Source organism: Mus pahari, chromosome 23 (assembly GCF_900095145.1).
Source record: "Mus pahari chromosome 23, PAHARI_EIJ_v1.1, whole genome shotgun sequence".
Taxonomy (NCBI): Eukaryota; Metazoa; Chordata; class Mammalia; order Rodentia; family Muridae; genus Mus; species Mus pahari.
Genome location: NC_034612.1, coordinates 26,298,336 through 26,326,005, shown reverse-complemented (window position 1 = coordinate 26,326,005; position 27,670 = coordinate 26,298,336). Strand labels below are relative to the sequence as shown.

The following is a 27,670-nucleotide window of genomic DNA, read 5'->3' as shown; positions in this document are numbered from 1 at the left end:
CCCTAGAATCCCAAGTGCCACACAGTCACAGTAACTGCCTACCACTGGCTAAGTCACACCCCTGCTAGAGCACGAAGTAAATCATAGTCACTTGCTGTGGATGGTCTGAAGCAGCCCCATCTCCCATATCTGGGATTAAAACAAAAACAGATTCTTAGATTTGTGTTTTCTAAAGAAACCAAAATTCCAAGGTTGTCACTACAGTTTTACCCAGTCAGCAGGTGCTGGCCAAGAACACCTGAGCCCGCAGAGCTGGGTATGGGGCAGGTGTGAGTCCAGGGCTGGAGATGAGCACACAGTCGGGTTCCTGTGCTCCGTGCCAGCAAGCCCAGCCTGCCTGGAGAGTTGCAGGCAAACTAGAGACTCTGTCTCACAATGCATGGCGCCTGGACGACGACGACAATGACGACGGCTGAGGGGCTAGTGACATGGATCTGTCTGTAAAGGTCTTTGCTGCCAAGGCTAATGGAGTCCACTCCCCAGAACCACCAAGAGGAAGACAGAAACTGGACTCCCTCAGATGGTTCACTGACCTCATGGACACCGCATGCATATGACTGCAGCTGGCCCCAGGTGCATGCACAGAGCAAGTGCACATGCACCCACGTAAGTATGCAATCGGCACACAGAAGCACAAGCCTCCCAAGACTCGGTATCACAGACCCGAGGCTGTGACCCTTTCCTGGGGCTGCAGGGCTGTCACGCAGGCCACACAACTCCACCTCGGCCTGCACAGTCTTCTGTCGTCCACACACAGAGCTGTGCCTGCTTCCATAACTAAATAACTAAGTCAATGTAATTTTAAAAACTAAGTTTAATCCTTGGGACCTGACTGGTCAAATTTTGAGGCCAGCCTGTACTACAAATGGGCGGCTTATCTCAAAAAGAAAAAAAAAAAGAAAAGAGCTGGGCTCGGTGGATCGGTGTGTATCTTTAATCCCAGCACTTACTCAGCGGCAGAGGTAGAGATCTTTATGAGTTAAGGGACAGCCTGGTCTATAAAGCAAGTTCCAAGACAGCCAAGGCTACACAGTGAGGCCCTGTTTTAAAACAAAACAAAATAACTACAACAGGGATGGGAAAAGGAGAAATACCATTCATTTCACATGAGACCAAGGTTTTTCTTTTATTATACATTTTATCAGAGGGGGTGCTGTGCGTGTAGAGATCGGGGGGACACTCCTTTCACCATGTGGATTGCAGAGACTGAACATCAGGCTTGGTGGCAGCACCTTTAGCCACTGAGACATCTTACTTGTCCCAAGTACTGAAGTTCTAAAAGACTGGATTCCTCCACATATGACACTCAGTAACCTGAGGGGCGGCCGTAGCCCAGGCCCAGCAGAACCAGCTCTGGGCAGGGCACACGATGCTCATGACATCAAGGGCCAGATGGCTCCTCATAAAACCTAGCCAGTACGCTGTCACCTCAGCAATTGGGAGGCCGAGGCAGGAGGATGAGGAGTTCATAGCCAGGCTACATAGTGAGTCCCAGGCCAGTCTAGCCCATATGAGACCTTGTCTCAAAAAACTCCAACAGGCTAAGGGGGTAGCTCGGTTGGCAGAACGCTTGCTGCCATCCCAGCGCCTACAAAAGCAGCATATGATGGTGCATGCTGGCAACCCCAGCATTCAAGAGGTAGAGGCAGGAGGATCAGGGGTTCAAAGTCATCCTTGGCTGGACACAGTCTGAGGCCAGTCTAGGATAGAGACCCTGTCCCCAAAAGAGAAACAAAACAAAACAAACAAAATCAAGCCAGGCCTGGCAGTGCACAGCCGTAACTCCAGAGCTTGGGAAGAGGAGGTAGGAAGTCAAGAGTCCAAGATCATCCTTAGCTACACAATTAATTGGAGGCTAGCTAGCCTGGGCTACATGAGACCTTGCCTCAAAAAAACCCATGAATCTACTGTTGTGGGGAGACCTCAGGGTTAGCTCCTCCAACGGTTGTGCTGGAGCCAAGCTTTCGGCCAGGCCAGTGACAGCTCCTGGGTCCTGGGAGGCATCACACCGGTGTCCCCTGGAATGAGAGTGCAGTCTGCAGCAGTTCTCGGCCCAGTTCTTGCTGCTTCCCTCCAGGCAGGAACTCACTGGATAGCTCCCTGAAGGTGGCGCACACACGGCGGGCCTTGATGTGTCTGCGGTGGATGGCGTGTGTCCACTGGTGCCGTGCAGCCCCTGTGAGCACCAGCAGGGAGCGGCGGGGTACTGAGATGGCCACCTCCACCTCTTGGCAGGGGACAGACCTGCTAGGAGCCACAATGCTGTCCTCAAAAGCATCAGGTCTGATGGAGGGGGCTGGGCAGAGCAGCAGGCTGCCAGGGGCCTCTGGAGACATGGACAGCACTGTGGCTGACAGGAGGTTGAGGCTCACGAGCCGCTCGCCCCACAGCCAGGCGTCGTCCAGGTGGGGGTCGATGGCAGAGCCCCGCTCAGGGCTGTAGTCCAGATTGCACTGTTCCACAGGCTGGAAGTCCTCCAGCCCTGGGTAAAGGCCCATTCTCTGGACTACCTTCTGGCTAAAGCCAGGGAGACCCTGGAAGCCCGCCATCTTCAGCTTCTGCTTGCGAAAATTGACTTTAGGGCCATAGTCCTGCAGTGGAGACAGGAAGGAGAAGTGGCCCAGCTTAAGCCATGCCAACCACAGACTGGGCATGGCTGCTGTGCGCATGTAATCCCAGGGCCCAGGAAGCTGAGGTAGGGGCACTGCTCCGTCTGTCCAGAGGTCAGGGGCAGAGTGGGTGGCTGGGGCTATCCCAGCACAGGACGGAGCTTGAAGGGACCTCCAACTGGCTGATGTCGCCAGGAGCAAAGGGTGAAGGGGCACCTTTGAAGCTACTAAGGAACTGACTACATTGTGGTGAGGGAGAGATAACGAGGAAGGGGAGAGATAGGAGGGACCTCAGGAGTCCCCACACACAAGTGAGGGGTGAGAGATGCCCAGCAGCCTCTAGCAGCACGCAGGATGGAAATCCAATCTAGAACTCGGCATCCCCTCACTAATGAGACAGCCGCACAGAGACAGTGGCAGCCATACTTGATGAGGAAGTCCACACCCACTGTGACCAAAGATCCCTAGGGTGTGGCTACAGGATGTAGCCAAGGGCAGCTGGCAAAGGGACGGTCCCTCGGTCCCTCGGTCCCTCGGCTCAGCTCAGGCCACCGTACCTGCTTCCTCCTCCCAGACTGTGAGAGCTTCCAGGGGTCACAGTCCATCAGACGCACCATCTCAGCTTCTTCCTCTGGGGTCACAAAGTCCCGTATCAGTGTCACTCCTGGGAAGGGGAATGCCCAGCCCTCCAAGTCAGAGCCCTCGGCCCCCGTGGCCCAGCCTGTGTCCGGGCAGTACAGGAAGCAGCACTTTTTCTGTAAAAGACAGAGATGGAGCCGAGTGGGTGAGCTGCTGACGTGCTTACCCTGCAAGAAGCACAGAGACCTGAGCTCCATTCCCTAAAACCCAAATGTAGAAAGCTGGGTGTGGCCATGGATGCCCGTCTCCCAGAGCTGGGGAGGGAGGCAGAGGTCAGATCAAGGGCAAGCTAGCCTGGCCTCTCAGAAAATTCCAGGCCAGTGAGACTCCTCTCAAAACACCACGGTGGGCACCTGAGGTTATCTCCTGCCCTCCACCTGTACACATGTACACCTGTACACACATACACCTGTACACACAAACACCTGTACACACAAACACCTGTACACACAAACACCTGTACACACAGGCACCTGTACACACATACACCCCAAACAGAGGCACCCTGGATCCAGCAAAGACCCACACTAGCCACATGTGCCCGGCACCCCCAGGAGCCTCTGGCCTCTGGGATTCCGATGCTCTTCTTGGAACTAAAGCAACTTGGAGAGGAACCTGGAGTGGCAGGGTGAACCCAGCCTCAGGCCTCAGGCCTCGAAGCAAGCATGGGATTCTCACTCTCTCATTTGTGTTTTTCTTCTCTGAGGACCTGGCCTGAGGCTGGGGGATGCGGGCACTATTCCTTTGGCACTGTGAAGATCACCGACCTCTCGGGAGCAAGAGGATAAAAGGACAGGATCCTGCATCAGGAGTAGGGCTAACCGTAAGGCTGTGGTCTGTGGCCAGGGGCTGGGCAATGCTTATTGGAAGCCACAGATGTGTGTCGTCCTCGGTCCCGCTCCTGCCTCCTCTGAGACTAAGAGGTGCAGTAGTAGAAACGTCATCCTAGGGCTGGAGAGAAGGCTCAGCAAAAAAGAGCACCGGCCGCTCTTCCAGGCGACCGGGAGAGCTCACGACTGTCCATAACTTCACTTCCAGGAGATCCAACACCCTCACACAGACACACATGCAGGTAAAACACCAATGTACATAAAATAAAGTTAAATACATTATTTAAGAGAGGGGTAGGGGCATCATAAATCTGTGGCTGTAGCTCAGATGGCATAGTGCCTGCCCGGCATGCATGAAGCCGTGGGTTCCATCCCAGCACTGCAAAAAAACCTGTGTGTGGCAGCAGAGGTCTGTGATCCTGGTATTCAGGAGGTAGGGCAGGACCATCAAGAGTTCATGGTCATCTTTCACTATATAGTGAATAAGGCCAGCCTGGGCTACAGTGAGATCCCTGGAACCCAGGCTCTAGCACGTTAGGCAAGCACACTACCACCGAGGCCCATCCCAAGCCCCTCACTAGGGCAGTTCTTTTTTAAAATTATATCTTATGTTTGTATCTGTGCGTGGCAATGCACATGTGCCCTCCAAGGCCAGAAGAGGGCGCCAGATCCCTCTGGGGCTGGCAGATGTGATCCACCTGACTTACCTGACTTGGGTGTTGGGTGCCAAATTTAGGTCTTCTGCAAGAGCAGTCAGTATTCCTTTTTTTTTTTTTTTTTTAAAGATTTGTTTATTATATGTAAGTACACCGTAGCTGTCTTCAGACACTCCAGAAGAGGGCATCAGATCTTGTTACGGATGTTTGTGAGCCACCATGTGGTTGCTGGGATTTGAACTCCGGACCTTCGGAAGAACAGTCGGGTGTTCTTACCCACTGAGCCATCTCACCAGCCCCACAATGGGCGATGCTGGGTGGGTGTTCTACCTCCAGACCATGCCTCCAGCTAGTGACTGGCTTTCTTCTTTTCAGCAGCATGTTGTCAAGGGAACTCGCGTCAGGATTTTCTTCCTTTCTAAGGTTATATCTACTGTATGGATTTAAAATTTTTTAAAAATTCGGGGCTGGAGAGATGGCTCAGCGGCTAAGAGCACTGACTGCTCTTCCAGAGGTCCTGAGTTCCAATCCCAGCAACCACATGGTGGCTCACAACCATCTGCAATGGGATTTGATGCCCTCTTCTGGTGTGTCTAAAGACAGCTACAGTGTACTCATATACATAAAATACATAAATAAATAAATAAATCTCTCTCTCTCTCTCTCTCTCTCTTTTTTTTTTTTTTTTTGGGTTTTTCGAGACAGGGTTTCTCTGTGTAGCCTTGGCTGTCCTGGAACTCACTCTGTAGACAAGGCTGGCCTCAAACTCAGAAATTCGCCTGCCTCTGCCTCTGGAGTGCTGGGATTAAAGGCGTGTGCTACTATGCCCGGCTAAATAAATGAATCTTTAAAAAAAATTAAAAAAAATTCTCTTATTAGTTTATTGTTTGCCTTTTTCTTTCCTTTGTTCTTTCGAGACAGGCTTTTATTTAGCTTAGTCTGGTTTGAAACTTGCTATGGGGCTGGGGAGATGGCTCAGTGGTTAAGAGCACTGACTGCTCTTCCGAAGGTCCTGAGTTCAAATCCCAGCAACCACATGATGGCTCACAAACATCTGTAATGAGATCTGGTGCCCTCTTCTGGTGCATCTGAAGACAGCTACAGTGTACTTACATATAATAAATAAATCTTTTTTAAAAAAAGAAAGAAAGAAAGAAAGAGAGAGAGAGAGAAAGGAAGGAACTTGCTATGTAGCTATCCTTGAACTCCCTCAGGCCAGCACCAGCACTGCCCACTCTTCAATTCACCAGTTGATATAATAAACACTTGGGTGTTTGGTTACTCTGAATGCTGCTACGGTCCAGACATGGTGAGACATACCTACAATCTTAGCTTATGGAGACGGGTGCCGTGGGGCCTCTAACTAAAGAAAATAACTAAAACAAAAAAACTTTTTCTTGCATACAGACCCAAGAACGTACGGGACAAGTTCTCAGTCTGCTGGTGAAGCACCTCACACCGTTTTCCACAAGATGTTGGGCATTTTAGCACCGACAAGAGACTCCCCGCCGGCTTCCCAGCTTCCTCTAAAACTTGAATTTAAAGTTCTTTTCATATCCTGCCTGTGCAGTGAACACACCGGGCCTTCTGTGCTCAGGCCCCTTTGATCTCTTAAGTGCCACCTCAGCCACCCACAGCCCCTATCTCAGGCCTCTCCTCAAGCATTCCCCTGGCTATGCATCCCGGCAACTTGCTACAGCGCTGCCAGGGCCATACAAATGCCCTGAGGTTATTTTTCATTCATTCATTCATCCATCCATCCATCGCCCATTTTGATGGAAGGTGTTAGCCGCGGTCAACAGAGAGCTAAAAGGGAGACATTTCCCGCTCTACCCGCCTCCTGAACCTTGTAAGACAGATTTGTTTTTGTTTTTCAAGACAGGCTTTCCTGGAACTCCCTATGTAGATCAGGCTAGCCTGGGACTCACAGAGATCCGCCTGCCTCTGCCTCCCTCTGCTAAGTCTAACGGCGTGCACCACCACAGCCCGGCTGTAAAGCTGATTCGTACAGGTTTGTCTCCCCCCAAAAAATATTCCCCCAAATCAAAGCCTGTGCTGTCTTAAGTCGCCCATTCCCTGTCCAGTACAGGCGGCCTAGTGTTCAGCACTCCCTACCGTTTCCAGGCGGTCTCCCTTGTGCTCCGGAAGCTCACACACAACCAGACCCCAGGTATTAAGTCCAAGTTATTTGCCACTGCCCCCACCCCCGGCAAAGTCACGGAGACGATGTGTGACAGCCACTTCCCTACAGCCAAGGTTAACTCTTTAACCTGCCGGGTGGCTGAGGTTGGCTCTCCAGCCTCTCTGCCTTTCAAATGCAGATGTCTCGGCGTGCGCCAGCATTTCCCCGCTCTTCCATTAATCAGCCGATGGCACTTGGGAAGCGTCCACCTTTGGGGTTTTGTGAATACGGAAGATCCAAGCGCTCCAAACAACTTCCCTACCGCGAGGCTTTGATCCTTGGCTATTTTACAGGCAAGCTGGGCCTCAGTTTCCCATTAAGATGAACAGATTTTCCGGCTATGACTCTTTTCCTAGCCCGTACCTGAAGGGAGATCTGCCAGGGCGGGTCCCTGTGGCCTTGTCCCTCGCAGATAAGACAGGTCCGGATGCCCTTACAGCCGCACTCCTGCAAACGAGAAACTTCAGCTACGGCCGCCGCCGCCATAGCGCCCTCCGAGCAGCTAAGAGCGCAGGCGCGAGGCGCGAGGCGCGGGGGCCGCTGGGAGTTGTAGTCATCGCGGGAGCAGGAGGTGGGGCGTAAGGCTGGCGTTCTGCTTCCTTCCGGTCGCCCAGCCAAGGGGTTGTTGTGCGCCACCTCCTGGGCTCCCCTGCAGCGGGCCTTAGCGATCGGACTCCGTGGAGGCGTGGGTTCGCTCGAGCCCTCGGCCACCCATGGCTCCTCTCACGCCGCAGCTGCTCCTGCAACGTGGGCGACCCAAGACGGATAGGCTGGGGAAGATTCAGAGTTTGAAGTAAGAGCAGGCGGGGTTGAAGCGGATCGGGGCGTGGGGTTCTTTCCCCGCCAGGGTGGTTTGGTGGGCGGAATGCGAGGCTCAGACCTCTCCCTCTCCTCCTCCTGCCCAACGGGTTGTTCTGTTATCCGGGATTCGAGTCCCAGTCGAATCTCGCGCCTAACGGAGATGTGGAGATGGGCAGGCACAGCCCGGCGTCAGCAGAGTGGAAAGCTCTGTTGAGCTATTGTGGGATGTTGAGGGATCCCTGTGTAGCACGGAACGGGCTAGCAGGAACTAGTGAAAACAAGAAGGAACTCGGAAGTCTTAGGTTTTAAAGTCATTATGTTTTGTTTGTTTGTTTTTTGGCTTGTTGAGACAGGGTTTCTCTGTGTAGCCCTGGCTGTCCTGGAACTCACTCTGTAGACCAGGCTGGCCTCGAACTCAGAAATCCGCCTGCCTCTGCCTCCCGAGTGCTGGCATTAAAGGCGTGCGACACCACCGCCCGGCCAAAGTATTATTCTTTAAGGGAGGGAAGACGGGCCACAGAAATGATCCTGCAGATACAGGTGCCTGTCACCTAGCCTGACTTCAGTCCCTTGGACCCAGACAATGGAGAGAAGCGGCTCTCTAAGACCCTGACCTCCTTACTCACACTTTGGGTTGTGCCCATTCATCTCCACACACCACACACCGATACACAGACACTCTGTAATACATAGAAATGTAATTTAGAAAGTGAGGAGGCTAGAACTGTTGGCACAGCTCAGTTGGTACATTGCTTACTGGACAGGCACAGAGCCTGCCTACCCCTAGGGTTCCATCCCTATCAACACCTGAACAGCTCCCAAGGGGTGGCAAGTGCCTGTCATCCCAGCACGTGGGTAGGGGCAGGAGAGTAAGTTCAAGGCTTTCCTGGACTACACAATGAGATGTGGAGGATGGGATCTCTTGAGTTTTGAGGCCAGCCTCGTCTACATTGTTCAGGCTAGCCAAGTCTAAAACAAACTAAATAAGTTAATAAGCCCATGCTTGCACAAGAACTTTCTTGGTGGAAATCCCTCTGGGACAGATGGGGTGGTTAGTGGGAGGGTCTGGCCCGCCCCCTCAGCTCTCTTGATCTCTGCCCTCACCCCAGTCTGTCGGGGCTGCAGCTGCTCTCCGAACACTTGGATCCCAATCTCCTGGGCCGCCTGAAGAAGCTGAGGGAACTTGACCTCTCTAACAACTTGCTGGAGACGCTGCCCGCTAACCTGGGCCTGTCCCATCTGCGCATCCTTCGCTGTACCAACAACCAGCTAGGGGATGTCACTGCCTTGCACCAGTTCCCGGAACTTGAGGAGCTCAATCTGGAAGGCAACCCCTTCCTGACGGTGAGAGGGACCAGGACTCTGTGGGCTCCTCCTGCCTCTGACCTCCTGAGTTCTGTCCATGTCCCACAAAGCCCGGTTATGCGGTACCGGGGATCAAACTCTGGGCTTTGTGCTTGCTAAGCAGGCAGTCTGCCCCCTGAGCTACATACCCAGCCCGTTTGGGTTTTTGTTGTTTGGCTTGTTTGAGGCAGAGAGTCTTGCTCTGTAACCCAGACCAACATCTAACTTGAAAGGTCCCTACCGCACTCCCCCCGAACGTTGAGATTCCAGGCATGCGTCCTTACTCCTGGCTTTCTGTTATCTCTCCGTAGGTCAGTGACAACCTCAAGGTCTCCTTTCTCCTGCCCAAGCTTCGTAAGGTGAATGGTAAGGACACCGCCTCCACCTGCTCACAGGTGGAGAACCTAGATCGGGAGCTGACAGACAGGGTAAGGATGAAGGCGTGGGGGTGGGGTCCTCGGTCATAGCAGTTGGGTAGTGCGGGGGACAGAAGTGGAGTTTTGGAGCTGTGTAATAGAGATTCTTGCCCAGACAGCCTCAGGTCTGAGGTGGTGAGTCTAGTTTTTTGTTCTTTTCTTCCTGTGTTTGGAGACCCTGTTGCCAAGGTATACAGTGAGCGCAGCAGGACACCAGTAAAACTAGACGCACAGTGAGCTGGTTTTTGACACAGGGTCTTTCTCGCTTATATAGCCCAGATGGCCTAGGACTCCTCTGCCTCAGCCCCCCACGTGTTGGGATCACCACCATGCCCAGTTGAACCAGACTGGTTTCAAGTCTAGATAGTAGATATTGAGTAGTTTCTAGAAGGTGGTATAGTCAGTATACTGTATGGTCAGTCGGGAGGAGTCAGGGTGGAGGTGCTGTGAATAGCGGGGAGACCCAGGCTGGGCGGGGCCTGTTCTGGTCTTTCTTATCACAGGTCACAGCTCACTGGCAGAAGTTCATAGCCACTGTGAGCCCCGGAGAGGAAAGTGACAAGGTGCAGGCTGATTTCATGAGGTCTGCCGTCAGGGATGTGTGTTACGGCCCTGAGTCGCTCATCGAGTTCACACAATGGCGGGTATGTCGTGGAGGCTGGGGTTGGGGGGCATTGTGACAGGGGTTTGGTTTTCCTGACTCTCAGCTGTCCTGGGGAAGTCCCTGGTCATGAAGGACTGGGGCACTGTGGGGAGGTTGGTTGGGTCATTTCCTACAGAGAGGCACAAGCTCCCTGTGAGCAGGTATTTGGGGAGGGGGAGGGGCACCTGAGACTGTGCTCCGCCTGCTGATGGCCTGGCCTCACCCAGGTGCGGATGATCGCCGAGGAACTGGTGGCCTCAGGTGGGGCCCGGGTGCAAGACGCTAAGGTTCCCGTGGAACGTCCCCAGGCTGCAGGCGCCTCCAAGTTCAGGGTGAGCGGTTCCATCCATGTGGCTGGGAGGGCCCTGGGCCTTTCTGCACTAGAACACAGAAGGCCCTCTGTATGAACTGAGGTGATGCCCGAGTAGAACAGTCAGCCTTCCTTTGCCGTGACAATATACCTGAGGTAATCGATTTACAAGGAAGAAAGTTTGGTTTGGGCTTACGGTTTCAGTCCATAGTTCCATAGTTCTAAGGTTGTGCATACTGCGTCTCATATGGGGATGGGCTGTGAATCTTGTGGCTGCCAAGAACCAAAGAGAGAAAGGGGAACCAACATCCCAGTGGCCCCTTCAAGGGGTGCCTGAGTCTCTTCACCTCCACTGTACCCCAGAGTAGCCCCATAGTCTGCTAACCCGACCTTTTAACCTTTAGGCTCTTGGAGAACATTTTAAGTGCCCAGCCCTAACACAGAGCAAGGTCCCCCTGTGGCCCAGTTTCTTGCTCTGAGAGGGTGTATATGTAGTTAGGGGAGGGACCTTGGGGCATGGTCACATGGTTAAAGTCCCCTTCCTTCCACAGGCCAGAAAGGTGGCTTCAGAACAGACAGGTGATGACCCGGTCCCCCTCCCTCCCAGCAAGCGAGCGCGTGCTCTCCCACCAGCTCAGGCCGAGGGCGGTCCTCTGGGCGCTGACGGAGGGCAGGTAAGCTCCCCACGAGGCAGGGGGAGTGGGCCAGGGGGGTGGGCCAGGGGGCAACCGTGACCCTGTGCCCCCACAGGCCGCCCTGCGCCTGGAACCCCTGCACTTCCTGCAGTGTCATAGCAGAAACAACAGCCCGAAGGACCTGGAGACCCAGCTGTGGGCCTGTGCCTTTGAGCCAGCCCGAGAGGAGGGTGCGTGCTGGGCCAGGGGGCAGGGGGGAGGTTGGGGTCACAGGGTGGTGCTCAGCAGGAGGCGAGAGGTGGAAAGATACCCGGGAGATGCCATGAGGTTGATCTCAAGATAGAAAGGGCTGGAGAGATGGCTCCCTGGTTAAGAGTGCTTGCTGCTCTATAGAGGACTGGAGTTTGGCTGCCAGTGTCCCCACTGGCGTTCACAGCTGCCAGTGTCCCCATGGGCGTTCACAGCTGCCAGTGTCCCCCATGGGCGTTCACAGCTGCCAGTGTCCCCCATGGGCNTTCACAGCTGCCAGTGTCCCCCATGGGCGTTCACAGCTGCCAGCCACACCAGCTCCAGGGGATCTGATGCCCTCTTCAGCCCCTGTGGGTATCTGCGCTCACACGCGCATACCCGACATGACACAGGTCCAGAATTACTGTTTTGGTTTTTTTAAAGGTAGAAAGGAGGCTGTGTATGTAGTATAGTGATAGGAGCCTCACCTGTCATGTGTGAGGCCCTGAATTCCATTCCCTGTGCTACACACACACACACATACACACACACACACACAAAACAGTAAAATAAAAATAAAAATAATTGAGAGGCGAGAAGGCCAGGAAGGAGGACAGTAGGGAGGAGCTTTATAAAGAAGATATTTATAAGTCAGGCATGGTGGCGCATGCCTTTAATCCCAGCACTCGGGAGGCGGAGGCAGGCGGATTTCCGAGTTCGAGGCCAGCCTGGTCTACAGAGTGAGTTCCAGGACAGCCAGGGCTATACAGAGAAACCCTGTCTTGAAAAACCAAAAAAAAAAAAAGAAGATATTTATGTGGCTGATCCCATAAAACAGGACACTCGAGGGCCACATCCGAGACGGTGGCCACATGTGGCGGAGAGGCTGTTTGCGTGATAGACTGCCAGACAGGCCTCGTACTCCACAAGTACAAGGCACCAGGCGAGGTGAGTGCCGGGGTCAGGGACAGGAGCCCTGAGGCTGTTTCTTGTGACTTTATCTTGGTGGGGATGGAACCCAGAGTCTCAGGTCCCTCAGCTCCTCATGGGGTGGGGGTGGGGGAGCTTCCAGGCAGGTGCTCCTTAGCGCTCAGTGTCCGAGGCCCTCCTGGGAGCTTCTCCGTGTTTCGTGCCTCCCTGCCCCTGACCAGCCCTCCAGGCAGGCCACCTCCTGTTCCCTGCTCATGGCTGTTTCCTTCCTTCCATCCTCAGGAGTTCTTCTCAGTGGCCTGGACAGCCCTCACAGTGGTCACCCAGGCAGGCCACAAGAAGCGCTGGAACATGCTGGCAGCTGCGGGCCTCCGTGGCATGGTCCGGCTGCTGCATGTGCGCGCAGGCTTCTGCTGCAGCGTCATCCGCGCCCATAAGAAGGCCATTGCCACCCTCTGCTTCAGCCCCACCCATGAGACTCACCTCTTCAGTAAGACCCTCACCTCTGGGCTTTCCCAGCAGCCTTTTCTGCCCTGGTGGCCTTGGGAACTCTTCTGAGGTGGCGGTGCTCAGCATGCTGGGCCCAGGTAGCATTACCCAGAAGTGAGGTAGCTTGGCCAATCAGGATCTCCATTCCAGCTTTATTTCTAGCGTGCTATGTGGCCTTGAAGTTTCCTAGCAACTTGGGCTCCTCTGTGTCTCTGCCTGGGACCAGGGGATTTAACCCTGCCCCTTGGGTATGGTGAGCTCAACAGAGGAGACAGATGTGCTATATGGCTGTGCACACTAGGTTCAGGCAGGACTGTGGGGGTTGTGGGCCTAGGAGTTCTCCCAGCTACAGTCTGCCCTTTCTGCCGCTGATAAGCTGGTTGAGTGACCCACAGTCACAGTCTGCAGAAGGAGATGACATTTTCTCAGAGCTGCTTCTCTCTTGTACCCCAGCTGCCTCCTACGACAAACGGATCATCCTCTGGGACATTGGGATGCCCAGCCAGGATTACAAGTTCCAGGCTAGGTGAAGCTGTGGACTGGGCGGAGTGGGGAGGGCTGCCATGGGGTGTTGGGATGCTGGGGGGGGGGGGGGGGGGGAGGAGGTATGGGACATGGAACAGTCAGATGATACCTGGGGGGGGGGGATGCTGGGGAACGGGAGGGCGGCTGGGGGGAGATTCATGGCCCATGACTCACGGTTTTGCTTACACATTGACAGCCAGCTCCTCACACTCAACTGCGGTTCTGTCCCCTTGCGCCTCTGTCCTGTTGCCACCTGCCCAGATGACTTCCTGCTGGCTGGCTGTGAGGGTGGCTGCTGCTGCTGGGACGTGCGGCTGGACCAGCCCCAGAAGCAAAGGTGAGGGTGCTGGGGTGGACCCAGCTCCATGGGCTGGCTGTGATGGGCGTTCTCGTCACCACCCTGCAGCTAATCACTGGAGCCCTAGTCCTGTCCTTCAGTGTGTGACTCTCCTGCCATGGCTTCGAGGGAGGGGCAAGTGACATATACCCCAGGGCTCAGTGAGAACAGTGGAGAGAGGATGTACCCAGAGAAGAAGCTTTGCTGATGACATTTAGTGTCTCGTCTGTCCGTGTGGTTTTGGTTTTGTTGTTTGACCTGAGTGTGTGTGTGTTGGGGGGGGGGGGAGTTACATGTGGAGGTTAGAGGGCTTCCTGGAGTTGGTTCTCTTTCCACCTTTACGTGAGTTCTGAGGTCAGATTCAGGGCACCAAGCTGGCACAGCACCTTGCCAGTTGTTCATGTTGCAGCTGGGAAGGGAAAGGCTTCCCCTGCAGAAGTTCTGCTCCTCAGTGCAAGTGGACGAGCTGTGCTCCTGCTGGAGATGTGTCTGCAGCAAAAGTGTATGTCACTAACAGTTGTGCTCTGCACTGGCGGTGTCCCCAGCAAAACCTCAAGGGAAAGTGTTACTGCTCTGCAGGGGAGGGCATCACAAAATCACAGCACACAACAAACCTCACACAAGGGATTTAATGGGCGGGGAAAACGGGGGGGGGGGGGGCTCTGCTCCAGCCTGAGGCTGCAGAGAGCTGGGCAGAACACAGGGCCTTTATGGGGTTTTATGGGGGAAGGGGAGGGGTGGGTGGGACCAGCTTTCCAGGGTGGCCTGGAATTGGAGGGATTATGTAGCCTAATCATTGAAAGGACCTTTAGGGCTGGGGAAACCTGGGGGCAGGGCCTGGTCTCTGGATCTCCTCAGGTAGGGGGTCTAGCTTCTTTCCTGACTTGAAGGTTTTCAAAGTTTACAAAGTATACAAAAGGGAAAAAAGTATACAGCAGGGAAAGGCCTGAAATAAACAGTCAGGGTGGGATCAGGACTTCATTAGACTAATCCTACTGACTAGGGGCATCAAAGGCCTTGGGAAAAGTTTGATTTCACATCAGGGTTAGTCCTGTGTTGCAGGTCTCTGGCTCAGTAGCTTGAGGCCAGTATTCCTGTAGTAGCAACTGATGAAAAGTCAGTTTTGTTTTTTGTTTTTGTTTTTGTTTTTTACTTTCTAGAGTTTATTTTTATGTATGTGAGTGCACTATAGCTGTCTTCAGACACACCAGAAGAGGGCATCGGATCCCATTACAGATGGCTGTGAGCCACCATGTGGTTGCTGGGAATTGAACTTGGGATCTCTGGAAGAGCAGTCAGTGCTCCTAACCACTGAGCCATCTCTCCAACCTGAAAAGTCTGATTAGAAATCTTTTGTTGTTGAAGAAATCTAGGCAAGAAGTTTATGAGGCTGGGTGTGACAAGGATGGGAAAGAAGGGTTAAGGAGGGTAGTATCCAGTTCCACACTGGGCTGTCTGTGAACCATTGGCCAGAGGCATCGAGCTGTTCCTTGTGTTTTTGGATATTCATCTCGAGTTGTGGTACTTGACTCGTGGACATAGAGACAAGATTCCTCCCTGAGGAAGAGACAAAGGCCACCTCTCTGCTGTTAGTAAACCTAATCCTCACTGACTTTGTAACATTATGATAGCCACTGAGTCTCCTGGAGGATAAGGATGGTCTGAGCCACCAGCTGGGGATCCTGGATGAACTGAGAGGAAAATCTATGGTAAATAGCTGGGAGGTAGTCACCCCTCCACTCCAGTGGTGATGCCAGCAATTATGCCCAGGAGTGCAAGAAAGGGGATGACTTGGACCGCTCAGTTATGCCATGACGCTGCAAACCCCTGGCAGATTGGCAGGGGTTCTTGGACCGGTACCACCCATCTGTATGAGGTTTTTGGGAAAGTTTGAATAAGAATGTTGTTGAGTGTGATTGGTTCGTTTGCCCTTGCCTGAAGACGAGGGGTGGTGGGGGATATGGAAACACCACAGGAAGTTAAAGGCTTTAGCTAAGTTTGAGAGGTAAATTTAGGGCCATATCTGATTGAAGGGTGGTTGGAACTGTGATACGGGGCACTGTGATCTTTTATTAGTGAGGAAGCCTCCCCCCATCCTGAGAATGTCTTCTAGGACCAAAAGGTATCTGAAACGTCTAACCGTGGGCATGTGGGTGAGGTTGGGTTGCTGACCCAAGCAGCGATGTGTGGGGAAAGGAGAACTCTGAAGCTCATAGGTGGAATTACAAGTTTGGCAGATTTTACACGAAGCAGTTACGGTTTTTAGAAAGGGCAGACCCTCGGGGGTAGACTGTAGATCCCTTTAGAAAGGGCAGATCCTTGCGGGTAGGCTGTAGATCGATTGTGAGACAAAGCCTGGCTGTGAGAGTGAAAGGTTAGGATGCATGTGTTGAGTAAGTATCTGTGGGTGACGGTGAAGATGTGGGCTGTAGAATGAGTGTCCTCTGGCGTTCACAAGGACCCAGGCCCCTGAGAGCTGCGACTGTTATTTCCCTTGGAGATATTGGAATTGTTCTCTTGGCGAGCTCCACAGTACACAGTCCCTGTGGCTGTGGGAAGATAGGAGGCCTCTAGCAGGCCATAGTCTGGTCTGGGTTGGTTATGGCCCCTGCTTTAGCTGTTTGCAGCTAGCTCCGTGTGAGGAGACTGAAAAGCATCCCTGAGTCTGTAGAAAGGCTTTGCTAGTTGAAAGGTGTGAGGAAGAGCATTCACTCAGCTGTTGGTCTGTGCTTCATGCAGGAAGGCCTGTGCTCCAGCCACTGCGGTGTCCAAAACAGTATTGTATCTTGCTTTCTGTACTTCTTCCCCGTAGCATTCCCTCATGTGCTATGTGTATAGGATAAAGCAACCATTTTTTGAGGGTCTCAATGCAGGAATGAGATGGGGAGTATTCCAAGACTGGTCGGTGGTGGGGTGGGGGTGGGGGAGATTTGATAGTGTAAGAGGTGGGCATGGCTGAAAGGTCAGTGTTGTGTCTTCTACCAATGCTAGCTGAAGAGAGAGAACTCAGGAGGCGGTAGTGTTTGGAGAGCCTTGCATGTCAGGAGGTGGATAGGTGGTGAGGAAAGAAGGCAGTGATAGGTGACCCGAAGGTTAACTTCTTCGATTCGAATATAAGAAGTTCAGCTGCAGCCAGAGCTTGCAGACAAGGTGCCCATCCTTGGATAGTGTGGTCTAATTGGTCTTTTGGTAAATATGCCATGATGGGAGAGGAAAGTCCACGTTGGTGACACAGGACCCTGAGGGCATATCCCTCCTTTTCAGTAACAGAGAGAAAAGTGCAAGTTAAGTACAGAAAGATGTAAGGCTGGGTCCTGGAGGAGGACCTGGTGAAGCTTATGAAGTGGCTTGGTGGTTCACGCTGCCTTATGTAGGGGGTAGTGGAGAAGAGAGAAAGGATCCGAGAGTGTAAGTAGCCAGCTGTCCCTAAGGATAGAATTTAAGTAACTTGAGGAGTGAACAGCTGGACCTTGGAGGGTGAGACCCTCTATCTCTGGCTGAGCAGAAAGTTGAATAAGGTTAAGGTGTCTGCCTGGCTAATTTGCAGGGATGGACCTACAAAGGAAAAGATCATCTACATATTGTAAAAGCTTAGATTCAGGAAGGGACAGATAATAGGTCAGAGTCCAGAGCCTGGCCGAATAGTTACAGGCTGTTCTAGCAACCCTGGGATAAGATGACAGAGTTGGGTAGAAATGATGAGTGCCTGGGTCAGTCCAAGTAAAGACAAAGACATTTTGTGATTGCAGCAAACAGAGGAATAGAAAACAAGGCATCCCTGAGGTCTAGGACAGAGAAGTGGGAGGTCCCTGAGAGATGGTGGAGAGGAGACTGTAGAGATTAGGCACTTCGAGGTGGAGGGGAGGCACTGCTGAATTGATCAGTCAGAGATCCTGAACTAAGCCATAACTTCCATTGGGTTTGTGAGTGTGAATATGGGGCACTAAAGGGAAGAAGAGGGACGCAGAAAAGTTGTTTCGGGATAGGTCTGAGATAAGAGGCCTATGTCCCCTGCAGCTTTGGAGAGAAAATGGGTATTGAGCCGGGGTTATATATATTTGGTGGGTTTTGTAATTGAATAAGAAGGGGCGATGTTTGGCTGTAGAGGAGTTTTGGGTGCCCCATGCTTAGAGATCTCCCTGAGAGGCAGGTAAGGGAAAAGGAGTGTCAGTGTGGGGTTTGGGGAGTAGTAGGAGGGAAATGGCTGGCAAATCTGAGGTCAAGCAGATGGGGGAAGCAAAAGAAATGGAGGCTCTCATTTTGGCAAGGAGATACCTTCCCAGAAAGGGGATGGGACAGGTTGGTACCACTAGGAAGAATAGGTAAAGGGGACAGGCGTAAGTATACAGCTAAGTCTGTAGTGGGGTTTGGTGGGCCTGGTAAGGCTGTCCCCCTACTCCAACAACAGAGGAATGAAAAGGAGAGGTGGGTCTCCAGAACTTGGTCAGAACCCTGGTGTCCAGAAGGAAGGAGATTGATCGCTTTCTATGATGACCACCTAAGGCCCCCTGTCAGAGATGGTGGTGGTCAGTCAGGTCAGGGGAGCTCAGGGCCCCTCAGTCAGCCATAGCCATAGCCAGTACCAAGGAGGTCAGCTGAAGGGCAGTCTGGACTTGTTGTCCCTCCGCCATGAGGGACATGGGGGCAATAAAAACCCTAGTGCCCTTCCTGATGGCACCTTGGACATTGTCCAGGTAGTTTCTGAGGGCTCAGACAGGCCTGGGCCCAGAGGCTTTCCTGACCACGTTTGAGGCAGGGGCATGGGGGTTTTCGGGATCTGGGAGTTAGGGAGCCTGGGCTTTGCTTTGGCTGGCTGAGAGCTCTGAGCCATCGTCACATAGTCTTGTTTTCAGACTTTTCATCTCTGTTCCTTTTCTCCATCCCTGCTCCTGGAAGGACAATTCTGACACTATTTAATAAATGCCTAGGCTGCGAGCTTTGGCTCATTCCTGACTAGCTTGTAACTCATTAAATTACTCTGGCTTCCCCATGGTTAGTTTCCTCTCCGCAGCTTCATGCGTCATGAAGTTTAGGGTGAGTCTCCTCCATTCTCTCCTGAGTTCAGCTTCGGCTGGTTTACACCCATCTCCTCAGCGTCTCCAGCCAATTTCCCTTTGATTCTCTGCTGAGTTCCTCTATGTGGCCTCAGCGCGTTGGGCACAGTTACTGACAGGTGTTGCTTAGAAGAGATTCTCTCTCCCTATCTCTCCGGTGGCACACCTTGAAGGCCACCAAGAAGACTGTGGAGTCAGGGGTCCTTTCTGTAGACATTTAAGTTTGACCCTAATATCATGGAGACACTGAGAGAAGTTGCAGCTTATAAGTTGTTTTCCATCTGGGGTCTTGGGATCCAGATTGGTGTATTGTAGGAGGGGTCAGGTGAAGAGGGCCAGCGTGGCTGTCGCTTGGGCAGCCTCCACTTCCAAGAGTACCACAGAATGGTTGCTGGACACTCAGTGGTCACTTCCTCAGATGCAGGGAAACGTTTTCAGTGGCCACAGGTGTCTGGGAGGGATGCTGAGCTATCAGTGAGCCGGAAGGTGAGACCTGCTGATGGACTGGAGCCAAGGGTCCCAGTGCGGCTCAGACCACAAAGGGGAGCACCGGCACCAGGAGAGCGCATTGAGTCACGGCACCAAAGGTGGTGGTGCAGCTCTGAAGGGAAAGGCTTCTGAAGTTGTGCTCCAGTGGCCGGGAAATTTCCCACAGTGCGGATGTGACAGCTGTGCTCCAGTTCAGGATGGTTTCCCCAGTCAAAGTGAGAGAGCTCTACTCCAAGAGGTATCGTGGCATTCAGGAGCCAAGGAATACCAGAGTCACACCCCACAACAGACCTCACACAAGAGATCAGCTGGGAGGGAAAACCCAGGAGTGGCAGCCGCTGCTTAGAGAACTGGGTAGACCGCAGGTTTACAGAGGGTTGGGGATGGGTGTTTGCAGGGTGGTCAGAGATTGGTAGGATTTTTTGTTTCCTGTACAGTGCCTGGAGGGGCAGTTAGAAAACAGCTGTTAGGGAAGGGGGGCACTTTTGTGCCTTGAGGGATTAGAGTGAATCCACAGCAGGGAACACTTGGGTTGATGTCAGTAACCAACCCAGTGAGCCCCTCCCTTCACACAGTTGTTGTCTGTCCTTGGTCTGGGGAGAGAGGCACTGAGAGCCTACAACCCTGGATGTCCAGCCCTTGGTGACCCTTTGATCCCTTCCATCCCTGTGACTTCCCTTTAAGACAGAGCTAAAGCTCTCTGGGCCAAAACCCAAGCCCCGAGCAGGACCATGCTCGGGGTAAGGCTAGAATCTTCTACAGGGTGTGTGAGGTGGACTTCGTCTTCTCTGAGGACCCCAAGGTGTCAGGACAAAGAGTCGATGGGCTGGCATTTGTGAATGAAGATGTGGTGGGTGAGTGAGCCCAGCTGGGACACCCTGGGTGGGCTGGGGAACAGGGAGGGTGTATTGACAGCTGGCTTGGGCACACAGTCAGCCTGGACTCTCTCCTCTCCCTGCAGCCTCCAAAGGGAGTGGGCAGGGCACCATCTACCTGTGGAGCTGGAGGCAGACATGGGCAGGCCGGGGCAGACAGTCTGTGTTGCCCGTAGTCATCCTGGCCCGGCTGCAGTGGTCACCCACCAACCTGGCCTACTTCTCACTCAGCACCTGTCCCGGTGAGCCTGCCCACTCCGTTACACTCCCTTTCTGCCCCTGCCCCTCTCCCACCCCATCTTAGGCTCCCACTTGTCCTGGCAGGCAAAAACCTCGTGCTGTGTGGGGACGAGGAAGGCAGTGTGTGGATCTATGATGTTGAGCACCTCCTGAAGCAGCCTCCACAGGCAACAACTCTGCAGCCCCCAACACAGGTACTGTTGGGACCTTGGCACCCTGCAGATCCTGGTAGCCCTTAGGGCTGCTGTTGGGTAGGCGGGAACCTAGCGCCTTCTTCTTCCCTCCTCAGATCCTGAAGTGGCCTCAGCCCACAGCATTGGGCCAACCAGTGACCAAGACCATGGTAAACACAGTCGTGGCCAATGCAGCCTTCACCTACCTCACTGCTCTGACGGACTCCAACATCGTGTCCATCTGGAAGAGATGCTAGCCTGCTTGCCTGCCTGCACAAGGCAGTGTATCAGGACATGGCTTGGTAGCTTGGGTTAGTGGGAGAGGGCTTTGTACCAGTGAGTATTTTTTTATTAAATTCTCTATTGTGGAGTGGAGGCCAGTGGGAAGTGAGTGTAGTCACACGGGCTCCACGGGGGGGTTCTACCTTGGTCACCTCAGGCACGCCCAGCAGCCTGTGGTTCCGGTCTGAGTGACAGTCCACACAATGCACAATCCCGTCTTCTGCTCTGCTTTTATTAGGAAAACAACAGTCTATGTACAGAATGGGGCAGAGCCCCGTGCCCAGCTAGAGAGCTGAGAGTGGCTGTCGCCATTGTGATGGACTTGAGAAGGGCCCTGAGAAGTACGTGCCACCCACAGCCACTAAGCAATGCTTCTTTCAGCTGCTACTCAATTCCTTCTTGCTTGTCCTTGATGGCCACCTGAGGGGGACAAAGGCAGTGACTACACTGGAATGACCCCAGCATATCAGATCATGTGCAGTCCTTGCAAATGCAACACTCCAGAGAAAAACAGCAAGGGCAGACCAGTCTTCAGAGGCTCCAGGTACCTCAGCAGGCTCCCCCTGCCTGCCCTGTGGCAGCTGCTTGCTGAGGGCTGGGGATGGAGCCAACTGGACATGCCCGCCCAGTGGGGTGAAACCTCAAAAGAGGCTTACCTTACACGGAGGCCCCACACCAAAAACTGTCCTACTCTGGGAAGACCCGCTAGGCTCCTAGACAAGAGCTTGGAGTCTCTGGGGCCTTAGGGACAAGAGTAGCCAGTGGCAAAGCTGGTTCTGTGCTAGGTAAACACTGCACCAAGCTGCACCCCAGCCCCTCACTGGGGAGCCCTACCACTAAATCACAACATAAATCGAACATAAATCCCGGCAGCCCCACCCCCGCCGCTCCTCACCCGGAATCGCTCCTCCAGAAGGGAGAGCTCACTGATGAGGTCTGTGATGGCATTGGTGAAAGCCTCCTGGGGGCTGTAGTCTGGGGTGGTCTGCACACGAATGATGATCTTGTGTTCCAAGGGGTGAGGGACTTTGTAGCCAGCAAACAGCACCTGTGGGTCCTTCAACAGCTGGCTGAGAAACGCAGAGTTCACAGTGAGGGAACTCAAACCTGGCAGGCTTGCTAACCAAAGTAGCGCCCACCCGCAGTTGTGAATAAGTACGTGTGGTGCAGGCCTTCATCTTGGCTCCTCAGAGACTGTAAGTTCAAGACCAGCCTAGGCAGCTAAAAAAAAAAAAAAAAAAAAAAAAAAACAGCTTGGGGGTGGGGTGGAGAGATGGCTCAGCAGTTAAGAGCACTGACTGCTCTTCCAAAGGTCCTGAGTTCAGTTCCCAGCAACCACAAGGTGGCTCATAACCATCTGTAATGACATCCGATGCCCTCTTCTGGTGTGTCTGAAGACAGCTACAGTGTACATATATACATAAAAATAAACCTTTAAAGGAAAAAAACAGCTGGGGATGTAGCTCACTGGTGGAGTACTTGCCTAACATTCATGAGGCCTGAGGTTCCCTCCCAGCACTAGAGTGGGGAAAAATCAAGTTAGAGGGACCTAAGACAATATCTATAAGGGTGAAGGACCCTGGCTGGGAACCGTTTTGTGATGGCATCTTTCACCACAGAAATTAAGACCCCTGACAGTGGCTGCAGGCCTCTCCTAAGCTAAAACATACACAGGTACAACTGGCCCTGCCAAACATATCTGAACAGTTGTAGAATTAGGGGCTGGAGATGGCTCAGCAGTTAAGAGCGGTTGGGTGTAGCCTGGTTACACTTCTGAGACCCACACAGTGGCTGGAATCTAACCCCAGCCCCAGGGGATCCAGCACTCTTTTAAGGCATCTTAGGACACGTGGTACTCAGCCATACATGCGGAAAAAGCACCCATACATGAGTTGCAGACTGGCCTGGAGAAATGGCACAGTCATGGAGCACCTATTGCTCTTGTAGACAGTAGCTCACAACAACTGCCTGTAACTGGCGGCACCCAACACCCTCTTCTGGCTGGTCAGACACATAATAGAGACTACAGCTTTTTAAGCTGCAGGTTGAACTAGAGAAATGGCTTAGTTAAAAGGTTCCTAGCACCCACATGGCAGCCAGCAACCATCTGACCCTCTGACTCTGGAGGAACTAGTGCCTTCTGACCTTCATGGGTAACAGGCACACATGAAAGGTCATATGGAGGCAAACATTCATTAAAAAGATTTTTTTCCCTTTTTTAAAATGTACTGCTCTTGCAGAGGACCCGAGTTCAGTCTCCAGCATCCATGGCCCATGGGAGCCATCTGTAATTCCTGTTCCAGGGAATTCAAAACCTTAGAGGGCAGTCACACTCAAGGAAAAAAAAAACACAAAATAAGCTTTAAAAACTTGGGGGCTGGGCTGGAGAGATGGCTCAGTAGGTAAGAGCACTGACTGCTCTACCAGAGGTCCTGAGTCCAAATCCCAGCAACCACATGGTAGCTCACAACCATCCATAACAACATCTAACACTCTCTTCTGGAGTGTCTGAAGACAGCTACAGTATACTTACATATAATAAATAAATCTTTAAATAAAAAAACAAACTTGGGGGCTAGCCAGGCGGTGGTGGCGCATGCCATTACTCCCAGCACTCAGGGCAGAGGTAGGCGGATCTCTGACTTTGAGGCCAGCCTGGTCTAGAGTGAGTTCAAGGACAGCCAGGGCTACACAGAGAAACCCTGCCTCAGAAAAAAGCAGAGTTGCGGGTATCACAAATCCCCATCAAATCCATCAAATGCAGATGTTTCTCCTGGCCTTTTATTTTTGAGACAGGGTCTTGGCTGTGGTGGAGCTCACTATGTAGACGAGGCTGGACTCGGAGCTCTGCCTGCCTCTGCCTCCCGAGTGCTGGAATTAAAGCTGTGTGCTACAGTACACTGCCTCTTAATGTCCATTAAAATGAAATCCTGCTTTGCTAGAACTTACTGACTTGATGTGAACCAAAGGGCCAAGAGCCAATTGCTGGGGCTCTCTGCACAGCCTTATATTACGTAAATAGGCCAGCCAACACGAGCTGGGATTGCAGCAGCGGCAAGGAGGATCAGGAGTCCGTAATCAGGTCCTCTTACGCAGTGAGTCTGAGGCCAGCCTACACTACACGAGGCCCTGACACAGAAACAGTCTTCTGTGAACAGACCTGTCACACAGGTTAGAAAAAGAATCTGAACTGATTACTGTAGCAGAGGAGAAAATGGCCTGTCACAGGGCCTACAGAGCCCTATTGATACTGACAGAGGACCCCGGCCTTGGGGAAGACTTACGATTTAATGATGTTCCCCAGAGTGTGGTCTTCTTTGTTGATGGTGAACAAGCAGGCATTGGGAACCTTAGTGTCCTTGTTAATGGTGATTCTGCAAAGAGACAGTGGCAAGAGCTCAAGGCCACATCCAGCCATGTGATACTTGCCCGGAGCCAGCCATGTGCCCTGAGGGTCACAATGTCCCCATCTGTGGTCAAATATTGAAACTGCAGTTGGGCCGTTCCCACTACTTCAGAAACTAAGGTACATGGCCCTTCCCCACTGATGAACAGTTCCCTTAAACTAGCTTGTGACTAAATTCTTACTTAGAGGACAAGAACTAGTTGTGGTGGCACACACCTTTGATCCCAGCATCTAGAAGGCAGAAGGTAGATCTTTGAGGCCAGCCTGGGCCACACAGAAAACCCCTGTCTTAGAGGGGATACGGGGGAGGGTCCAGGAGACACTTAACCCCTAAGGCCCCTCATAATCAAGGCAGACCCAGGTCTATCAGTCTGCAGGCCCCACTATCTATCCCCAGTGGCTACTGGCGTTGCACCTTGGGTTTTGAGCGTGCTAAGCAAAGTCCTCAGCCACTGAGCTAGTCTGCTCACCAGTAAAGGACCCTGAGAGCTCTGGCATGGTTCAACAGCCGACCATTTACCTCCCACGTATAAGTCTCTGGGTCTCATCTCCACCACTCCCACCGTCCAAGCAATAAATAAGGTAGGCCTGCCTGGAGTTCAGACCAGTAATCCCAGCAACTTGGGGGGCGCTGAGGCAGGAGGATAGGAAAAACCTCAGCTGTCACTCTGGCCTTTCTCTTTGCTTAAGGTAGAGTCTCATTTGCCACTGGACACACCACGCCTGTCTCCACTTCCCATACCCCTGGAGGGACACTGGAAGCAGAACTCAGCACAGTTTTTATACAACTTCTGAGGATCTACACACAAGTCCTCGGCATGACAATAAATTAATAAATGCAAACAAGGAACTGCCTCTACCCTGTGATGGCCTCCTATTTACATACTAGGGAGCATGTACTTAGCAGGCTTTGTTTTTGTTGGGTTTTGTTTGGTTTTTTTTGAGACTGAATTTCTCTGTGAAGCTCTGACTGTCCGTACTTGATCTGTAGAGCAGGCTGGCCTTGATCCCCCCTCTGCCTCCCAAGTGCTGGGATTAAAGGTGGATTAAAATCCACCGCCCAGCTAAGGATTGTTTCTTCTTTTTTCAAATTTTTTTCAAGTCTGAGATAAGAGGACAACCTGTAATTGTCAGGTCTCTCCTTGTACCATAGTGGTCCCAGGGACTGAACTCAAGTCATCAGGCTTGCCTGCGGGTGCCTGAGCCCCAGCCATGTTGCCAGCCCGGAACATGGATATTTTGGACCCAATCATCCTTTTCTGGGAAGCTGTCTACTACACCAAGGGTTGTTATCAGCATCCCTTGTAGCTACCCGATTGTCCTTTTCTGGGAGGCTACTACACCAAGGGTTGTTATCAGCATCCCTTGCAGCTACCCACCCACTGCCAGTACCAACGCCCATGGGACAACCAGAACTACTTCCAGATGGCCAAATGCTCATGCTCATGGGACAACAGGGCTCAGTTGAGAATATGCCCAGCCGGGCGTGGTGGCGCACGCCTTTAATCCCAGCACTCGGGAGGCAGAGGCAGGCGGATTTCTGAGTTCGAGGCCAGCCTGGTCTACAGAGTGAGTTNAAAAAAAAAAAAAAAAAAAAAAAAAGAGAGAATATGCCCCCAAGGAAGGCTGAAGTAGCTATCAAATGTCAATCACAAAACCCTGCATAGAAGCCTCTTAGGAATGAGAAGTGTCCACTACAGGTCTGCAGTGTACACTGTACAGGCAAACTCAGAGAATCTCCTTGAAGTACTTCATTATTTATTGACTGACTGATTGATACAGGGATGAAATCAGCCCCGTGCATGCTAGGTAAGCAATCTTCCACTGGGGTATACCTTTCAGAGGCCAAACCTACTCCATCTTGGGACCCACCACCTCCAACTTAAAGAAAAAAAAAAAAAAAAAAGCCTGAGAACTTGACCTACGGCAGAACCCAAGCTACCAGAAAGGACCTCATGGCTTGTCCCCAGAGTTACTCCCTAGCAACAGTCAAAGATTAGTCTGATTGTTTCAGATGTACTTTCAGATAGTTTGTGACTGATTGTTCATGGCCTTCTTTCAAAGCACCACCTGTCAGCTTGCAACAGACATTCGGTTAGATACCTACCAAGCTCCAGAACCCCTCACTCCCACTCCCTAGAAAACCTTGTCCTGGGTTCAAGGCTGCTCCGCCTTCCCTTTCTGTCCTGCTGTGTCAGGGTTGTGTTGGAGGAGAGCCCAAGCCCGAGCTTGTGATAAAGAAACCCTAATGCTATTACATCGGAAACGGCTCCTTAGTGATCTTTTGGGGTTCTCCAGCGATTCCTGGCACAACTCCATACCTTTTTCCCTGAGATAGAGGCTAAGCTGACTTCCAAGAAGGGGCACACACAGGAGAGAAGGGTTACACGAGAGAGAAGGGTTCGTAGCAAACTTTGAGTCATCAAAAAGAATGTATCCAGCCGGGCATGGTGGCGCACGCCTTTAATCCCAGCACTCGGGAGGCAGAGGCAGGCGGATTTCTGAGTTCGAGGCCAGCCTGGTCTACAAAGTGAGTTCCAGGACAGCCGGGGCTACACAGAGAAACCCTGTCTCGAAAAACCAAAAAAGAATGTATCCGGCTACCATTAAGACAATTACATAAAGCCAGAGCCGTGGCTCAGGCCGTTAATCCCAGGTAGAGGCAGGTGGATCTCTGAGTTTGAGGCCAGTCTGGTCTGCAAAGCTATTTCCAAGACAGCCAAGGAGGACACACAGAGAAATCCTACCTCCAAAAGCAAAAGACAATTAGATGCTTAATCTCTAAGCCTGTACCACTCGAGTGCAAAGTACTTCCCCTGCTCTCTGCATGCACACAGACCCAACTTGAGTGTGTCTCATTTTCTTAGCGCTCTCTTCCTCCGAACCCTCCTGCTTAAGCCCATATTAAAGTATCTTTAATTAAAACCCACCAGTCCTGCTTCACTAAACCAAAGAGTCCTGAAATTCGTTTTTTTTTTTTTTAGCGTGGAGCCACGTACCCTAGGTTTGGTCTAAGTCGGGATCCCTGAAAATCTAGGGGAAACCCTCAGGCTGCTGAGGCGTGTGAGGGAGCTCGGTGTCTCTGTCCCCTCACCGCTGTCGTCATGAGCCAAGGGTCTGGGGCAAGTCACTCCATGTCCCGGAGCCTCCGATTTCCCACTGCGGACTGCATGCACGCGCCAACGCTTCGCTCGCGCCGCTGCCTGAGGCTGGGCGGTCACGCACTCTGAGCCCAAAGCCGAGCCTGCCTCGGTTTCCCCAGGCAGAGGCAGCGCCGCGCTCCAGCGGAGCTGACGGCCGGCAGGCTCCTGTGCAGCCGTCCCCGCCTCCGCCGCCCTCCACTTACTTCTTCTCGCCCTCGAAGAGCAAGAACGACTCGAAGGCCGGAGGGGCGTTCATCCTGGCGCCGCGCTCCCGCTCCCCGACACCAACCCGCAGCCTCCTTCCGCCCACAGAGCCCCGAAGCGCGGCCACTTCCGGGTTCCTCCGCCGCGGCCAATCAGAGTAAGCGCCTGCCTCGCGCCCCCTGGCGGCCCGGATGACCTTCTGCCGGCGCAGGCGAGGCTGAGGGCGAGCT

The 27,670-nt window shown here is 52.8% G+C and overlaps 3 protein-coding genes across 4 annotated transcripts; 1 reads left to right on the top strand and 2 right to left on the bottom strand.

Moving 5' to 3' along the window:
* Window positions 1-1,121: 1,121 nt before the first annotated feature.
* On the bottom strand, window positions 1,122-7,402 carry Alkbh4 (alkB homolog 4, lysine demethylase). 2 transcript variants are annotated; one of them, XM_021187099.2, is made up of 3 exons: window positions 7,280-7,402; window positions 3,167-3,364; window positions 1,122-2,591 (listed from the first exon to the last, which is right to left on the bottom strand). In XM_021187099.2, the coding sequence occupies exons 1-3, from the start codon at window positions 7,400-7,402 to the stop codon at window positions 2,004-2,006; spliced, it is 909 nt and encodes a 302-aa protein (XP_021042758.1). In that variant the 3' UTR covers window positions 1,122-2,003. The 2 variants fall into 2 exon arrangements, with proteins under 2 accessions (XP_021042758.1, XP_029389581.1); XM_029533721.1 differs by lacking the exon at window positions 7,280-7,402 and adding an exon at window positions 4,071-4,141.
* A 110-nt stretch (window positions 7,403-7,512) lies between these two features.
* Lrwd1 (leucine rich repeats and WD repeat domain containing 1) lies at window positions 7,513-20,780 on the top strand. The gene is made up of 15 exons (XM_021186665.1): window positions 7,513-7,709; window positions 8,827-9,061; window positions 9,373-9,489; window positions 9,981-10,121; window positions 10,348-10,452; window positions 10,982-11,104; window positions 11,181-11,295; window positions 12,132-12,241; window positions 12,506-12,713; window positions 13,166-13,238; window positions 13,434-13,574; window positions 19,880-19,971; window positions 20,079-20,234; window positions 20,317-20,426; window positions 20,522-20,780. Exons 1-15 carry the CDS (start codon window positions 7,630-7,632, stop codon window positions 20,660-20,662), a joined length of 1,947 nt encoding a protein of 648 aa, XP_021042324.1. The 5' UTR covers window positions 7,513-7,629; the 3' UTR covers window positions 20,663-20,780.
* Window positions 20,781-20,905: 125 nt separating this feature from the next.
* Window positions 20,906-27,548, bottom strand: Polr2j (RNA polymerase II subunit J). The gene is made up of 4 exons (XM_021186921.1): window positions 27,440-27,548; window positions 23,972-24,061; window positions 21,583-21,757; window positions 20,906-21,107 (listed from the first exon to the last, which is right to left on the bottom strand). Exons 1-4 carry the CDS (start codon window positions 27,490-27,492, stop codon window positions 21,072-21,074), a joined length of 354 nt encoding a protein of 117 aa, XP_021042580.1. The 5' UTR covers window positions 27,493-27,548; the 3' UTR covers window positions 20,906-21,071.
* Between the last annotated feature and the right edge of the window lie 122 nt (window positions 27,549-27,670).

Coding starts and splice junctions, on each gene's coding strand:
- Alkbh4 (XM_021187099.2), bottom strand. CDS start 7,402: ATGGCGGCGGCGGCCGTAGCTGAAGTTTCTCGTTTGCAGGAGTGCGGC. Junction 3,365..7,279: donor CCTGGCAGATCTCCCTTCAG/GTACGGGCTAGG, acceptor TGTCTTTTACAG/AAAAAGTGCTGCTTCCTGTA. Junction 2,592..3,166: donor AGTCTGGGAGGAGGAAGCAG/GTACGGTGGCCT, acceptor TCTCCACTGCAG/GACTATGGCCCTAAAGTCAA.
- Lrwd1 (XM_021186665.1), top strand. CDS start 7,630: ATGGCTCCTCTCACGCCGCAGCTGCTCCTGCAACGTGGGCGACCCAAG. Junction 7,710..8,826: donor GGGAAGATTCAGAGTTTGAA/GTAAGAGCAGGC, acceptor CCCTCACCCCAG/TCTGTCGGGGCTGCAGCTGC. Junction 19,972..20,078: donor TGTGAATGAAGATGTGGTGG/GTGAGTGAGCCC, acceptor CTCTCCCTGCAG/CCTCCAAAGGGAGTGGGCAG.
- Polr2j (XM_021186921.1), bottom strand. CDS start 27,492: ATGAACGCCCCTCCGGCCTTCGAGTCGTTCTTGCTCTTCGAGGGCGAG. Junction 21,758..23,971: donor CTGGGGAACATCATTAAATC/GTAAGTCTTCCC, acceptor TGCGTTTCTCAG/CCAGCTGTTGAAGGACCCAC. Junction 21,108..21,582: donor TTCTGGAGGAGCGATTCCGG/GTGAGGAGCGGC, acceptor TGTCCCCCTCAG/GTGGCCATCAAGGACAAGCA.